This window comes from Sorex fumeus, unplaced genomic scaffold (assembly GCF_029834395.1).
Source record: "Sorex fumeus unplaced genomic scaffold, SorFum_2.1 ptg000072l, whole genome shotgun sequence".
NCBI classification, from domain to species: domain Eukaryota; kingdom Metazoa; phylum Chordata; class Mammalia; order Eulipotyphla; family Soricidae; genus Sorex; species Sorex fumeus.
In genome coordinates this window covers 47944181-47961865 of record NW_026606129.1, presented here as the reverse complement: position 1 = coordinate 47961865, position 17685 = coordinate 47944181, and the positions used below count along the sequence as shown (strand labels likewise).

At 48.3% G+C, this 17685-nt stretch overlaps 1 protein-coding gene across 2 annotated transcripts in view; it reads left to right on the top strand.

The window, feature by feature from the left end:
- Positions 1–1068: 1068 nt before the first annotated feature.
- The window catches only part of LRRC2 (leucine rich repeat containing 2), a 41414-nt gene continuing 24797 nt past the window's right edge, over positions 1069–17685 (top strand). Inside the window, exons 1-3 of one of the 2 annotated variants that reach the window (XM_056129826.1) lie at positions 1069–1139; positions 14967–15110; positions 15666–15873. In XM_056129826.1, the coding sequence (XP_055985801.1) occupies positions 14986–15110; positions 15666–15873 (333 nt within the window). In that variant the 5' untranslated portion in view covers positions 1069–1139; positions 14967–14985. Of the gene's footprint in view, positions 1140–2446; positions 2813–14966; positions 15111–15665; positions 15874–17685 lie in introns of those variants that run through there. The other variant, XM_056129825.1, reaches the window with a different exon arrangement.

Genomic DNA, 17685 nt, shown 5'->3' with positions numbered 1-17685 from the left:
TCAGAAGTTACTCCTGGTGGTGCTCAGGGAACCATATAGAATTACCATATGGGTTGCCATAGATCAAACCATATGGGATGCCAGAGATTGAACCCGGGTCAGCTGCTTGCAAGGCAAGCGCTCTCCCTGCTGTACTATTGCTTTGGCCCCTAAGAATCCAGGATCTAAAGCTCAACCTCAAGAAATCAACAAATGTTGTAAAGCAAGGCAAGTTAATTCCAATAAATCTCTTTGAAGGACAGGAGATAAGGATGATAAATAAGATGCTTGACTTGCTTGAGGCTGACCAGGGTTTGATCCTCGGCACCCTGAGCACAGGGGTAGGAATAAACACCGAGCACAGCCAAGTGTGGCTCCCCCCCCCAAACAAACAACAAAACAAAAACAATGTTCCTTTGAAAACGCTTGTCCAATGACTAACCTTTGTTCTAAAATAGATGGCTGGATGGTAAACGGCATCTTATTCCAGAGGAGCATTTTGTTTTGTTCTGTTCTTAACAGGCGAGAACAGATTTTTGTTTGGGGGCTATAATGGCACTGCTCAAGGCTTATTTACTGCCTCTGTACTTAGGGGCCACTCCTGGCAGGTTCTGGGGACCATATATAGTGCTGGGGATTGAACCCTGATGGCTGAATGCAAGGCGGCTGTACTATCTCTCCAGTTCCAGAACAGATTTTAAAAACAGACCTTTGACATCTGCTGGCTTAGAACACTTGCAACACATTTTTTACATTCCTTGGGTCACAAGCCTCTTTCTCCTGCTTGCTGGGTGCCCAGAACCATTCCCTCCTGCGTCCAGCTTTATCTTGACACTTCAGGACCTCCAGCGAGACCAGGCGGGCTCAGCGCCAGCCTCCGCGGAGGGAGGCGCAGATAATCCCGGGTTAGCGGGCTCCAACTGGCCGGCTTGTCATCTGCTCCGTGCCAGGCGCTCCTCTACGAAATCTGTTTTGTCTCCTGCCGGGCTGAGTCACATAGAATAGATAGAGAGTTTATCAGCACATGTCCTCCAGATCATATTATCAGCTTACAAATATAGCCTGTTAGCACACACCGGCCCGAGGCTCCGGCGCAGGGCTGCCACAGGCGTAAACAGCCCCGCGCCCCGTTAGTCCACGTCGCGGCCAGGGCCAGGCAGGTAGGTGGTCGCCAGGGGCTGCCCGGGGCGCAGAGCGGAGCCTCCTGGACCTGGGGAGAGGGCTTGAGGGGAAGTGCAGGCTTGGGGCGCATACTTGGAGGATGCAGTGCCGGTTTGAGTCTTGCCCACAGTGTCAGGGCAGAGCAGGGGGGTAGAGGGGTGCGGTGGGAAGCATTTAAACAGAGCCCCAGAGCTCAGGGTTGAGGATTACGAGGGGTTTATCTGTTCTGTTGGGGGCCAGAGTTGGAGTTGACCGAGAAAGGAAGGAGAGAACGTGGGCGTGCAGAGCAGTAGCTGACCCTGACCCCTCACAACTCCTCCTCCCACGGTGTCCAGATTAACTGTTTGTTCACCTTGACCTCTGCAGCGGTCTCCCTGCCCAGTCCAGCTTGGAATCCTGCCTGCTGGCACGGGGACCCAGGGGGGAAGTGGTGGGAGGCTCTGCCGAGAACAGGATATAATCTGCTCCCAGAACTCAGGGCCCAGGTGTTCTCCCCATAACCTCTGCTAATCTGGGAGGGTGAACCCCCCCAGGACCCTTGTGCTTCTTCTTTATTTGTTTATTTATTTGGCTTTTGGGCCACACCTAGTGGTGCTCAGGGTTTAATGCCTGGCACTATGCTTAGGGATCACTCCTGGAAGTGCTCAGTGGATCAGATGGGGTGCCAGGGATCAGCCGCAGGCAAGGCAAGCACCCGATCCACTGTACTATCTTTCTAGCCCTCTTGCTCACATTTAATTGATAAATGAGATAGACATCACTTTAAAAAATTTGATATCGGGACTGGAGCAATAGCACAGCGGGTAGGGCATTTGCCTTGCACGCAGCCGACCTGGGTTTGATTCCCAGCATCCCATATGGTCCCCTGAGCACCGCCAGGAGTAACTCCTGAGTGTATGAACCAGGAGTAACTCCTGTGCACCGCAGGGTATGACCCAAAAAGCAAAAAAAAAAATTGATATATATATATATATATATATATTTATCTTGACTCCATGCCTGGCACTTTCAGTATGACCGTGGTGTGATCCTTACACATTCCCTGGAGCTGGGTACTGATATCAATATAGCATATTTTGACATCAGTATAGTAATAACGGTCCAGATGGGCTCAGCCAGGCTCAGAGAGCTTAGGAAGTTAACTCCTGCCCAGGCAGGTGACTCAGATGGCCTCCGGGGCTTTGCTGTGCTTTGCTGTGCCCACTAACCTCCTCTAGTGATTCACATAATGTGTTTTACTGACCTTCCTGGCTCTCCATGTACCAACTTTTTTCTGTTCCAGGGGTCTAAGGTAGTAGTAGTACATGAGGTTAGAATGGAATGAAAGTCCTTCTTTGCTGAGGGGTCTTCCACTGTACCTTGGTTACAGAAATTCCTACTGGTGGGTAGGAGAGATATGATGGGCGGGTAGGATGCTTATCTTGCATGCAGCTGACCTTGGTTTGATTCTCACTGTTACCTATGGTCCCTGAAGCCTGCTAAGGTTATTCCCTGAGCACAGAGCCAGGAGACAGCCCTGAACATCACTGGGCGTAGCTGAAAAACAAACAAACAAAAAAACAAGAAAAGAAAGAGAAATGCTCATTGATTGAATCAGCCAGATGAATCACCTGCCTCTGAGTACCATCTTCATAGCTGATAACCCTGGGAGAATGCCCTGGAAGGTCTGGAGGTGGGTCGCCCAAGGCAGAAGGGAGTCTGACTAGGGGGTAGGTGGGACAGGGGCTATCAGGCCTTTCCCCCAGGTGGGCACAGGGGACCTGGCATCAGTTTTCGCCTCATTTCCCATGTCTCCCAGCCTGGCAATCCCCTTGACTTGTGGCCGAGACACCTTGATACATCCTGTGAGTCTCTGTGGTGTTACTCACATATGGGCCACCCAGCCTGTCTGTTCTTGACTAGAGACCAGAGAGTCCCCTCCCGTGGAACCCTGGCATAGGAATGCAGAGAGGAGCGAGGGCTCGAGTGCCAGGGCACATGTTTTTCCAGGCAGGTGCTCTGTCTCTGAAGTATAGATGGACGTTTCTGACATGAGACTCTGGCAGGACTGGGATGGGGTGGGGGCAGCGTGGGAGACAATCTAGCAGCCTTTCAGCGGGTCCTTTCCCTTCCCACTGTCCTGTCCTTGGGGGAGTCTCCCTGCCTGTCCTCTGGCTACCAGAGCTGCTCTTTCAGCCCTGTCCTCCCATCTCTGCACTGTCTTGGCATGCGTCCCTTCAGCATCTGTGCTCCCTTCTAGGTGGGGACTTGGCTGCATGTACTGAGTACCCAGAACTGTCACTTCTTAGGGTGCCCTTGAATCGAAGGGCAGATGGAACCTAATAACCTAGGAACCCGAAGCCTGTCCGGTAGGCCTCAGTATGGGCTTCAGAAGCAGGAGTCTGTGTCTGCCGCCCTCATGGTTTCCCTGGTTCCTCCTGTCTTTGACCCTGTGCCTGTGCAGAGTCCAGTGGCCAATTTGAGGGGATCAGATGCTGAACTCAGATCTGGGAGTTGCAGGTTCTTCTCAGTTGGAGGCATAGACACATAACATAGAAGGAAGCAAACGATCAAGTCATTGAGTTTTTCTATTATGTGCCACGAAGGATATACACCACAATCCAAGAGAGAAAAGAGTGGGGGCCTCCCTTAGGTTCTGACCCAGGCTAAGGAGGAGTCACTGCAGCTGAGTTTGGGGGGGGTGTATCAGGGGAAGCTGTGGAATTGGGGGAAAATTTCAAGGCAGGGGAGCAGTGTGGACAGAGCTCTGAGGTGGGAGAAACTGTGCAAGATGGGCATGTGAGGGGGGTGGGATTAGGGGCTGGTGTCTTCCTCTTGCTCCTAGGGAGGCTCCAGAGGACTCGAGCAGAGCAGCTATTGTTTATATTTATTTATTTATTTATTTATTTATTTTTGGGTTACACCTGTGATGCACAGGGGTTACTCCTGGCTCTGCACTCAGGAGTTACGCCTGGCGATGCTCAGAGGACCATATGGGATGCTGGGAATCGAACCCGGGTTGGCCGCCTGCAAGGCAAACTCCCTACTATACTATCTGTACTATACTACAAATAGTACTATACTGTACTATCTCTCCGGCCCCAGGGCAGCTATTGTTGAGAAACAACTCTCATGCATGGGTGTGTGGCAAGTGGATTGGACACTGGTGAACTGAAAGTTTGGAGACCAGGTATGAGGTGGCACTAGAAGGTGGTGAGAAAAACATGTCCTCTGGACCTAAACAATAAATTGGATGCATGAGTGTTGGTGTGAATGTGTGTGTGTGTGCACGTGTGTGTATGTGTGTGAGAGTGAATATGAATGTGTGAACCAATGAGTGTGTGTGCACACAGGAGTGTGAGAGTATGAGTCTAAATATGGCATGTGAGTGTGTGTGTGTATGTGTGTGTGTGTGTGTGTGAGAGAGAGAGAGAGTGTGAGAGAGAGAGAGAGAGAGAAGAGCGAGCATGTGTAGATGTCCACATAATGTGTGGATAGAGTGAAGAAATAGCATAAAGGAGTATGGGCCAGATATTGATGGGGTCCAGAAATGGGATTAAGGCAGCCTGGGGTGTCTGGAGGAATCATGTGTCTCTGAGGTCTGGGTGAAACATCCAAGTGTCTGAGTCAAGGAAGCAATTAGGCATAGAAAGCGGCATCACTGTAGACGAACTCTCTTTAAGTGCCCCAATTTTCCTGTCTACCACAGGAGTTACTTGTTTTGCACAAGTCACTCCAATGCTCTAAAACAACTTAAAACAAAAAAGACATTTATTTTCCCAGAGTTTCTGAGGGCCTGACACCCAGAGTGGCTTTACGGAGTGACTGTGGCTCAGGGTCTCCCTGGAAGTTGTAGTCAAGCTGCTGGTTGGGCCACAGCCATGTGAAGGCTGTGAAGATGGGCGGGGGCAGGCGGCCTGCTGACTGCTGACTGCTGACACTGATGTAGACTCTTGGTTTCCCTGGGGAGCCCTCCACAGGGTGACTCCAGTGTCCACTCCACAAGGCAGCTGAATTCCCAGAGTGAGTAATCGGAGAGAGAGAGAGCAGGAGCTCATCTCAGACTCACCCTCTCATTCTGCTCCTTAGAAGTGAGTAGAGCTGAAGGAATTCAGCTCTACTCTCCCACTTCCCCCATTGCTTTTTGTTGTGGCAAATAAACATAAGATAGATTTTACCATCATTGCCGTTATAAGAACTGGAGTGATAGCACAGCGGGTAGGGTGTTTAGCTTGCATGCAGCTGACTCGGGTTCGATTCCTCCGTCCCTCTCGGAGAGTCCAACAAGCTACCGAGAGTATCCTGCCTGCACGGCAGAGCCTGGCAAGCTACTTGTGGCATATTGGATATGCCCAAAACAGTAACAACAAGTCTCACAATGGAGATGTTACTGGTGCCCGCACGAGAAAATCAATGAACAATGGGACGACAGTGCTACAGTGCTATGGTTATAAAGTTTAGTGGTGCTATGTACATTCATATTGTTGGGCTAACATCACCAGAAGCCTTTCATCTGTTAGAACTAAAACTCCAGCCCATTAGCACGTCACTCCCTTTCTCCCACCTCCTGGACCACTCCTCTGCGTTTGACTCTGTGATTTGGTTTGGATAAGCGCTTTGTATACATAGAATTATACAGTCTTTGACTTTGTGTCATGAGTTTATTTCAGTTAGTTTAATGTCATCAAGCTTTGTCCATGCTATAGCATGTGCCAGAAATTTCTTCCTTTTTAAGTCCAAACCGTCACTGGATGTCGGTACATTTTGCTTATTCAAGGGCTCTTGTGTTACCTCCACATTTTAGCTATTGGGAATAGTGCTGCTCTGGATATGGGGGTGCAAATGACTCTTCCACAGCTTGCTTTGAGTTATTTGAAGAATATACCAGGCTGTTTGTAATATTCATTCATTCCTGTTGGAGAGCCCGGCAAGCTACCGAGAGTATCCCGCCCACAGGTGCAGAGCCTGGCAAGCTCCCCGTGGCATATTCGATATGCCAAAATCAGTAACGACAATAGGTCTCATTCCCCTGACCCTGAAAGAGCCTCCAATCATTGGGAAAAGACGAGTAAGTAGAGGTTGCTAAAATCTCAGGACTGGGAGGAATTTAGATGTTACTGGCACCCGCTCGAGTAAATTGAAGATCAACGGGATGACAGTGATGCAGTGATACCTTATATTTTGGCAGGGAAACATTGGGCCCAAGTGCTGCTCAGGATGTGAGTTGTTCTACAACTGGTCTGAATGGCTCAGTGCTTGGCCTGGTGAGGTGGTGCTGCTTGGGCCCAGCCATTCTGGTGGCCTCTAGGCAGTGGTGTTGGGGGGGTAGGGTGGGGTTATACTGTGCTGGGGCTTGAGCCCTGGGTTTATTCATGGAAGGGGTAAATCCCTGACCTCTGTGCTGTCTTCCTGGTCCTAGTTCCACTTTTGTTTGTTTTTTGTTTGGGGGCCATATCCAGTGGTGCATAGTGCTTACTCCTGTTGTGTGTTCAGGGATTTCTTCTGGTAGGGCTTGGGGAACCATATGGAGTGCCAGGGTTCAAACTTGGGTTGGCAGTTTGATCCCTGGCAAATACACCATGCTCAGTTCTACCCTTTTAAATGGAAGCATGTCAAGGAATTCTTGGCTATAATTTTTAAAAGCCATTAAATTTGTCGAAGGGAAAAAAATTGCATTTTACTTTTCACTGAGACTGGGACCAACAAATTCTCACCCACAGGCATGGCATGTGAGCACTATTAGAGCACATGGGACTGTGAGCCCTGGAGACTTAGTCAAATGTCCCCTGTGTCATTGTTCCCCCTCTCCACTCAACCCCTATCCATCCAGCAAGATGTAGCTGGCAGCTGCTCAGGGCGTATAGTGGTCGCCGTGCAAATGTCCAACTTAGACACTAAGCAGGAGCTGGTGACTTAGCAAGTCCTCTTGTCTCCAACTTGCTGCTCAGAGTGAGATGGTCAGTAGGAGAGGACATATAGGGATTGGGTGTCACTGAAACAGAGCATGAGGCTGACCAGGGATTGTTCCCTCCCATATCACTCTGCCGTCTTTCACTTGTCCTCAGATTTTCTCCCAGGCCAATGCAGGGCGGGAACAGCCAGCGTGCATGAGTGGGCCAGCAAGCTGGCTGCAGGGGCAGCCTGAATAGGGCATGGGTGGGGCAGCATGCTGGCTGCACTCATGGCCTTTCCTGTTTTCTCTTTTTTTGTTTTTGGGTCACAGTATCCATTGCTCGGGGTCTATTTCTGGCTCTGTGCTCAGGAGTGACCCTGATGGTATTCGGGGGACCATATATGGTGATGGGGTTTGGAAGGAGTTGGTAGGAGACGAGGCCAAGCACCTTAGCCCCTGAACTACCTCTTCTCTTATTTGCAAGGACTGACATGATAGCTTAGTTTTTGCCTGGCATATTTATGGTCTTGCCGTGACTAATTATAAAAGAAAGAAAGAAACTTTGCTGACTGCTGCAGTAAATCAGAAGACATTTCCTGGAGGAATTTTCTTTTCCACCATGAATCCAAGGTCTAAGATTCTCCGGTTGTTGATATTTCACGGGGGGCCTGGAAGGCCACGTCCTGGAGAGCAGGAACCTGAGCACACTCAGTGCTCTTTTGTCCTCCCAGGTTCTTTCTTTTTGGGAAGATGCGCTGTACTGTGGACAGTACAGAGCCAATCAGGAGAGTCTGTGCACAGCCAGGTCTGCAGAAGGAGATAAAGTCAGATGCTAACTTGGAACTGTGACTCTTTGCTGACAAACCGGGGAGGGCCCTACCAAACTCTGCATCCTGGTGGTATGTCTGGAAATCTTCCTTACAAAAATTATAAAGTAGTTCACAATATTTGATTACATTTAATATTCAAATACCAATCCCACCACTATTACACCTTCCCACCACCATAGTTTGGTGTTCATCCCGAACCCCAATCCCTTCCCCAAAGCAGAATTGAAATAATATATTTCCCTCTAAGGTTGGTTGCCTCCTATTTTGAATCCCATCAAATGTGGTGCGATACTCTTGGATGATGGGTAAGAAGTGTCCTAAGAAGTGTTAAGTGGCTGCAAATGCGGCAGGGAAAGGTTCATGCATGGGTGAGGCTCAGCCTGAGCATGTGAAAAGTGGCTGGGCAGCTGTTGAGTTCTGGAGGTTTTCGACTGCTGGGGCTGGGTCCCTTGGGGTGGGGAGCGGTCTCACCCACCCCACTCTGGGGCGCCCTGAGTGAAATGGAATCTCCTTCCTTTCAGAGGCAATTGCCTTATTTGTGTCAAGGGTCTCAGATGGAGTCTCTGGGTTTGTAGCTTAAATTTTCTTTTCTATGTGCAGAAGCATGGAATTCGGCCTGCTGGCTTCCTGTTGCTAGATGGGCCATAAGTCCTGTCTTCCGAACTGGGGCACAGGGTGATCTTTGATTCCAGGAATGTCACTATTTCATCAACCAGCTGCCATTCTGTCCCAAGCAAACCTTACAAAAGAAGGGGTAACAAAAGACTTGCAGTTCTGGCCTGAGGACTGAGGAGGGGAGGGGTTGGGGTCTCAGGAATCTGGGAGGATCTGGGAGATCTGGGGAGGCAGGAGCTTAGATAACCCATTAGGTTGTTTATGATCTTCTGAGCTCACCCCCAAACAGCAGACCCTCCAGTCCCTGCTCAGGAGACAGCTAAAAGGACTCCAGGATAGACCATAGCCACTGCCCCCCCATGGCCACTGGGTGGCGGTCATGCACCAGAGCATCACCATGCTCTGACTGGAGGGGTGTGATCTGCACTGGAACCAATAAATCACCTGTCAGTGGCACCCCTCATTGTCTGTGCTCTGTGATAGGTCTTGGAATTCCCTTAAGTATTTAAGTCCCATCGATGAGCAACATATTAATCCTAGGAGACGGCACTGGAGGGACACGTCATAGGAAGAAGGCTCTCTGTCCCTGTGGGTGTGGGATTTCCATGGATGCCAGCCCCAGCCCTGGGTCCACACAACATGGACCTTTTGCAGCCTGGTATTCTTGCCTAGCAATAACCTGACTGTGACTCTCACCCAGGAGACAGAGCCCACCTGGAGCTCATGTTGATGAGGTCCCTGGAGGTCCCTGGACTTACTGTGACATCTCTGTGTGCAAGATTGTGTGGCCCAAAGGGACGCACACTGAGCACCTGCATGGTACTTGGATGCTGACTGCATGCCCACACATGGGGGTCTGATCAAATGGCCTTCCTTGGCCTGCACTGAGAGATGGTGGTCCAGCACCTTCAGATCAGAGCACAGAATTGCTCTCTATGGGCAGAACCATGACCTCTGAGGTGAAGTTGGAACCATCCTCCAGGTCTGCTTGTTTCAGTCTCCCTCTGCCCTGAACTACGAATGAAAAGACAAACAATATTAGTGCAGACATAGAAGATGTAAGGAAGAAAATGGACATTTTAGAGGTAAAAGAGACAACAGTTGAAATCAAATACTCCCTGATGGGCTCACAAAAGATGGAGATAACCTAGCAAACAGGTAGGAAACAGAGAAGCAAGGAAAGGGGATATTGCCAATTTGAAAAAAATTAAAATTAAAAAGAAGAAAAAGATTTACAAAAGAATGAACAGGGCTCAAGAATATGATACACGGAATGGTAAAAGGCCATTTCTGTATGTGTGTGTGTGTGTGTGTGTGTGTGTGTGTGTGTGTGTGTGTGTTTAATAAGAGTCCCAGAGGAGGGAGAAATAATTCGGTGCAGAAAAAATTAGTTGAAAAATGGATGGCTGAAAATCCCCAAATTTGGCAAGAGGTATTGATTATTGATCAGAGAAGTGAAGCAAATATCCATCAGGATAAGTCCAAAGAAATGCATGCCTAGATTCATTATATTTGAACAGAGGAAAATGAATGATACCCTGACGCCCCCTCCCCTGCCAAAAAAACCCCAAAACAAAATTTAAAAAACCCATTCCAGGTAGCTCCCTCCTCACCGCCCCCCAGCCCCCGCCAAAACCCAAAATAAATAAAAGAGCACAAGAAAAAGGATACATCCCCTATAGGAGAAGGAGGGTTCAAATGACAGCAAATTCCACATCAGAAATCAGGGAGGCTTGAAAATACATGATTTATTTAAAGTGCTGAAAGGAAAGATTCAGAATCCTATGTCTAACAAAAATAATCTAGGAGAATTAAGATTGAAAAAAGAAATTCTTGGAACTGGGCATATGGCGCAAGTAGCAAGGTCCTGAGTTTGATCCAATACTGTGTATCCCCTAAACCCCTGGTACACTGGTGTGGCCCATTGGTCTATAAAGCAGCACCATTCACTAGAGCATTGTCAAGAGCAGCCTGGACTTCCTGTGCACTGTTGGGTCTGGTCCCCGCTTAAACAAAAGTTAAAGATGCTCTCTCTGGGTAAAGGAAACAGAATTTGTCAGCATACCTTCTCTGAAACAATTGTGTTTTGTTGTTGTTTGGCTGCTTTTAGTTTCTGGCCACACCTGCCAGTGTTCAAAGATCACTCCTGGTGATGCTCAGGAAACCGTATGTGGTGCTGGGGATGGAATTTGGGTTGGGGATGGAATTTGGGTTAACCATGTACAAGATAAGCACCAACTTGTCTTGCATCTCTCCATCTTCTCTAAAAGAAGTGTTAAGGGGACCAGGAAGTAGTTCAAAATGTTGGAGTGCATGTTTCATATGTGGGAGCTCCAGGTTTGATCCTTGGTGCTACCTGGTCCCCTGAGTGAGCACTGGCCAGTAAGACTTCCTCTCCACCCTCCAACGAAAACAAAAAAGGAATTATTAGGAATTATGTTTTTGGACAGCAGGGATATAATACCAGAGAGAATTTCAGCACAAAAGAAATGATGGCAGAAATCACGGTGGCTCTAATGTGCTAGCTTTCTCCTTGTGAATTCTTTCACATAACTTTTATGACTGGAGGCCAAAATGATAATATTATATCACATGAGACAACTACAGTGTAAGGGTGGAAGATTCAGGGGATTAGATGGTACTAAGGTTCTTATTGTCTCATGTGATGTGCTAAAATATCATTGCTAAGCAAACTGTGAAAATTAAGGAAATATATTTCATTCCCTAGGATGAACATGAAAACCTAAAGATTACCTAGAGAAACAGTTAAAAACTGCACAAAGAAAATAAAATGGAATATTACAATATGTTCAGACTTCTTTTTTTTTTATCTTTGTGTCACACCTGGTGAGACACAGGGGTTACTCCTGGCTTTGTATTCAGGAATTACTCCTGGAGGTGCTCGGAGGACCATGTGGGATACTGGGAGTCAAACCCGGGTCGGCCGCGTGCAAGGCAAGCGCCCTACTTGCTGTGTTACTGCTCCAATCCTTTTTTTGCTTGTTTTTTTGGGCCACACCTGGTAGTGCTCTGGGATTACTCCTGTCTCCTCTTTTAGGAATTATTTCTGGCAGTGCTCAGGAGACCAATGGGGTGCCAGGTATTGAAACGGGTTGGCTGTGTACAATGCTATCGCCCTATCTGCTGCACTATCTATCTGGCTCTAAAACATGTTCAGACAGTATGAAATAAAACAAGAAGTGTAAGTGAGAAAATGAGGAATCAAGCAGAAAGGAATAATAAAACAATAGGCCTTATTCTAAATATATCAGTAAATATATTGAATACAAATTATCCAGGCATACCAAGTTAATGACAGAGATTGTTAGAACTAATTAAATTATTAATTATTGGGGCTGGAGCGATAGCACAGCGGGTAGGGCGTTTGCTTTGCATGCAGCCAACATTGCCGACACAGGTTCGATTCCCAGCATCCCATATGGTCCCCTGAGCACCGCCAGGAGCAATTCCTGAGTGTATGAGCCAGGAGTAACCCCTGAGCATCGCCAGGTGTGACCCAAAAAGCAATCACATTGAAGGAATGACATAACAAATCTGTCTAAAAATCTAGACTTCAATATAGTAATAAATTCAGGTTAAAAGTGAAAGTAGGGAATCAAGGAAGAGAAATGACAAAATGTGAGAAACATTTCTCAAATCATATGTCCACTAAAGGACCTGCAAAGAACTATCAAGCCTCAACAACAAGAAGACAAGTAATTCAAATATCACGGTCACGGTCCTCCCGTTGTTCATCGATTTGCTGGAGCGGGCCCAGTAACGTCTCCATCATGAGACTTGTTGTTACTGTGTTTGGCATATCGAATATATCATGGGTAGCTTGCCAGGCTCTGCCGTGTGGGCGAAATACTCTCGGTAGCTTGCCGGGCTCTCCGAGAGGGACAAAGGAATCAAACTTGGGTTGGCCATGTTGGCCGCTTGTAAGGCAAATGCCCTACCACTCTGCATGGATATTTCTCTCAAGAAGGTATACCAGATGGCAATAAGAACAGAAAAAGATGTTCATCATCTGTAACTATTAGGGAAACGCAAATCAAAACAAAAATAAGGTATCACTTCCCACTCACTGGAACTGCTACCTGAACAAAGACAGGAAATAATAAGTGTTGGTAAGAAGTTGGGGAGTCTGGAACTCCCACACCCTGTTGAAAGGTTCAATTTTGGGCTACCCTGTGGCCTAGAATTCTTCTTCTAGGTGCTTTCTCAAAGGAACAGAGGACATATGTCCATACAAAAAACTGGCACCATTTGTGCTGTTGTCAAGCATCTCCTTTTGGTACAAATTTTAAGGAACAAAAGACTGCCCCAGATGCCGGAGATTAAAGCAAAAAAACAGAATGAGCTGGGGTCAGCCTTTTTAGCTTTTCAGACTAAAATTATGGACCTCAAAAGTTCAGCTGCACAAACAAGCTGGTTCTCTCAGTGACATTAGCAAGTCATTTATAGCAAGCACACCCTGGAGTCAGGAGATCAAATATTTGGTTTGGGATCCCCACTGACTGCTATTAAGAAGCGTCTGGGATTGGAGCAGAAACATTCAACTGCCCTATTATTTGCCAACTGACACAGTATGTTTGAGTAAATCAGGAAATAGGGTTAGCCAGTATGGTGCTGTGGCAGGGGCAAGCCTCAAACAATGTCTAGAAAGCTATTTCACTTGGGTGAAGGAGAGAAGAAGAAAGAGCTTAGTGGAAAGAGCATTCTTATGTGCTTTTATGTCCTGATCACTTTTTTAATTTTTTTATTTTCATTTTTTTATTTTCCTGCTCCATCCTGATTAAGAGTTGACTCCCTTGGGGGCAGTGAGTCAACTCTTAATCAGGATGGAGCAGGAAAATAAAAAGAGAGAAAGCTAGTGGAGTGTCGTGAGAGGGACGCCATCTGGATGGAGAGTTCTCTTGACCTGCTATTTGTTCATTCACTTGACAGTGTTTGTGGAGGCTCTACTTTGTGCCAAGCACTGTGGTAGGTCTCACTCAGATGTGGTGGCTCATGTGTCCCCATGCCTGACTTTTCTTGCAGTAGGAAAACCAGGGAAATGGAAATCTTGGGAGGATTCATGTTACAGGGAAACCTCACAGGATTTGTGCCAGGGGAATATGCCCCATGGGCCAGGGTGCGAGATTTGGTTTGCTTACAGGATGGGACTGGAGAGATAGTACAGCTGGTCGAGCACTTTGCCTTGCATGTGGCCAACCCAGATTTGATCCCTGGCATCCCATGTGGTCCCCTGAGTATTGCCAGGTGTAATTAGGTGTAATTCCTGAGTGCAGAGCAAGGAGTAACTCCTGGGCACCATTGGATGTGCCCAACAACCAAAACCATCACCACCAACAAAAACAAAACCCAAATCAAAATGGTGTACACCAGCCACCATTTCCCTAAGAGAGCCACGGAAGTGTGTGAGTGCATGTGTAAGTGTGGTGTGGTGTGTGTGTTGGGATATATGTATGTATGGTGTGTATGTGGTGTGTGAGTGTGTGTGATGGTGATGTGAGTGGTGTGTGTATATGTGGTGGGGCGTGTGGTGTATGTGTGGTATGTGTGGTGGTGTGTGATATGTATGTGTGGTTTATGTGGTGTTTGTATGTTGTGTGTGGCATGTGTACGTAATTGGTGGATATGTATGGTAGCATGTACAGGTGATATGTGTAGTGTGTTGGGGTGTGCGTGTGTGTGTGGTATGTGTGTACTAATGCATTCATCAGACTCCCCCCTGAGTTATAATCTACTCAAAGCTGAGCTTTCAGACTTTCATCAGAGCAGTTGACTGTGGCACCCTGAGGGGTCGGGAGACAGCTTGTGCTATTGCCCCAGGAGCTGGCTGATGCTGAGCTCTGTAGGAACGAAAACCACCAATAACCAAAGGACAACAGGTTCAATCTGCCTTGGTACAGTTGGTCATTCTTAGTTCATTTCTGGTTTTCATTCTTCTTCCCTTCTCCTCACTGTTCCTGTGATGTCAGGAGGTTGCATAACCTTGATGGCAGTGCTTGCTGGAGCTGCTCACTTTTAGCTTTGGAGCTCACGCACCTGGTGTGGCATGTGTGACTGGGTCCACTGTGCTGTGAGAGGGATGTTGTGTCTCGAACAGCAGTGTATGTGGGTGGGTCAGTACCAGCAGGCCAACTCATGACCTCAAGCTTCCACTGAGCCATCCCCAGGACTCTCATATTTTTTATTTTATTATTTTTTAAATGTATTATTATTATTATTATTATTATTTTGCTTTTTTAGGTCACACCCAGCGATGCTCAGGGGTTACTCCTGGCAGTGCTCGGAGGACCATATGGGGTGCTGGGAATGGAACCCAGGTCGGCCACGTACAAGGCAAATGCCCTACCCGCTGTGATATCGCTCCAGCCCGTCCTCATATTTTTTAAAGTACATTTAAAAACTATGATTTTCTATGCATGTATAAAGCTGCCGTATTCCTTCCTTCTTTCTTTCTTTCTTTCTTTCTTTCTTTCTTTCTTTCTTTCTTATAGGAAATTCCAGGCTCTCAAAATGGGACACAAAGTAGTTGTATTCGACATTTCTGGTGTCAGAACCTTGTGGGAAACTCGTGTCAAGAAGCACAAAGCTTGGCAGAAGAAGGAAGCAGAAAGGCTTGAGAAAAGTGCCTTGGAAAAGTATGTGCGTGTGCTGTAGCAATGGCTGCTTCTTTAGCACAGAGGGGCAGGAGGCCCAGGGCTGGGGAGCTGGGACGCCTTTCCTCTGGGCTGTGTGAGAACTTCAGAACGTTCTTGATGCTGTGTGGAATGAATCACAAGTTCTGTAGGTTCTGTAACGAGAGCATGAACATTGCTGAAGAACCAGGAAGTTCCCTGTACTTAAAAAAGCGAGAGTTATCTCTCCCTCCCATAATACCAAAGGGAATTATCATTAATTTAATGCAGAGGTAATCTTGGTAGCCGTTTTAGCCAGAAATTCCACCCCACTCACCTCTCCTGCGGGTCTTTGTTAAAGTTGCTAGTAATAATTCACATCTCTGATGGCCGAAGATTTCCTTTGCAGTCTCCCCAGGGCAGCGGGAACAAGAAAGGAGGGGACGAGAGGAATGTGGGGGGAGAGGGGGCTTGAGCCTGCAGTGAGGGCACTGTGGTAATGAGAATGTGACCATCGTGCATGCAGGGGCAGGGGTGGTGAATCTGAGGAGGGTAACGTGGCCTGTGCTGCTGTTGCAGGATAAAGGAGGAGTGGAACTTTGTGGCCGAGTGCAGGAAGAAAGGCATTGTCCCTGCGGTCTATGGCAAGGATGGCCTCACCGACACCAACGCCAGGCTTCTGGAAAAGATGGAGAGGAATGCGCTCATGCGGCCCGGCTCGCTTTCCAAGGAGAAAGGGAAAGGGCGCAGTTCGTTTGTGTTTGAACTGTCGGGGCAGCAATGGACGGTGAGTGGGTGTGCATCTGTGTGGGCCCCGGTGGGTGCTCAAGGCAGAGCTGCGCAGATATTGCTGCCCACAGAACTCACGGCTCCGACCCGGCCCTGGCCCAGTGAGCACTTTGCTCTTAGAGAACTTTGCTGTAGTGGAAGTTTATTATCAGCTGTAATCTGGTTTGTCTCCTCTCTTTCCGTAGGGGACTTTCAGTCTTAGAAAGAGTAGAAGGGGCTGGAGCGATAGTAGAGCAGGTAGGGCATTTGCCTTGCACATGGTTGACGGGGTTTGATTCCTAGAATCCCATATGGTCCTCTGAGCATGGCCAGGACGAATTCCTGAGTGCAAAGCCAGAAGTTTGCATCTCCGGGTTTGACCCAAAAGAAGCCAAAAAAAAAAAAAAAGAAAAAGAAAGAGTAGGGGTCTGGGAGGGACTGAGATCTCAGTTGGCTGCCCTTGGGATACTAGTGTTCTTAAGTGTTCTGTTGCCTTTCCCCTCTCCCTTCCCCTTCCCCTTCCTCTTGCCATCTCCTCCCCTTCCCTTCCCTCTCTTTCCCTTACGTCCCTTCCTCTCCCTTCCCTCTTTTCTCCTCTCCTCTTCTTCCCTCCTCTCCCCTTCCCTCTCATTTCCTTCCTTCTCCTTCCTTCCCCTTCCCAACCCTCTTCACTCTTATTCCCTTATTCCCCTCCCCTCCCCTCCCCTCCCCTCCCCTCCCCTCTCCCTCTCCCTCCCCTCCCCTCCCCTCCCCTCCCCTCCCCTCCCCTCCTCTCCTCTCCTCTCCTCTCCTCTCCTCTCCTCTCCTCTCCTCTCCTCTCCTCTCCTCTCCTCTCCTCTCCTCTCTCCTCTCTCTTCCCTCCCCTCCCCTTTCATTCCCCTTCTCTCCCTCCCCTCCCCTCCCCTCCCCTCCCCTCCCCTTCCCTCCCCTCCCCTCTCCTCTCCTCTCCTCTCCTCTCTCCTCTCTCTTCCCTCCCCTTCCCTTTCATTCCCTTTCTTCCTCTTCTCTCCCTCCCATTCCCTCCCCTCCCTTCCCCTCCCATTCCCTCCCTTCTCCTCCTTCTCATTCCTTCTCATTTCCTTCATTTCCCTTCTCTCCCTTCCCCTTCTCTTCCCTCTCATTCCCTCCCTTCCTCTCCCCTCCCCTTCCCTCCCTAATGAACTGACCTTTCCATTTCCCAGTACTTCTCACTGAGGTGTTGGTTGCCATGTGTGCAGGTATGTGTAGTCACAGAGGAACCTGGGCACACCCCTTAGAGAGTTTTCTTTCTGAGGTTTGCAGACCAGAACAGAGAGCCCCTCTTCCTTTCCTCAGGTGATCCCACATACTTTCTGTTTCCCCCACTCTCACTTGCCCATTGCTTGCAGAGGCACTTTGAGGCTTGTCCACACCTGATGTTTCCTGGGAGTGACCTGAGCCAATGAGCGTGGACTGCAGTTTATTTCAGTGGGACCTATAATCTCTCACTCTTGACCCCACTTTTGGGAAGAGTACTCTGGCCTGGGAGAGGACATATTGGGGTGATTCTGTCTCCTCACCAGCGTCCAGCTCATTCTGAGTGCTGAGTGCTGTTGGGAACTTAATTTTATTCATTTATTATTTTGAGTTTGGGGCCACACTGACCAGGTTCACCCTTGAACCTGGAGAGACAGTGCCCACATTCCTTCTTTCTCCTGTACCCCATCATTGGGTCCGTGGGAGTCTGTAGGGTGAGAAGGGGACGTGTCTGGTTTTCTCTTGGAGACTGTCATTGTCACTGTGCTGTAGGGTTCAATCTGTCTTGTCTAAAAGCAGCAGTGGGACCTCCCTGTTCACAGCCCCTCCTGAGAAG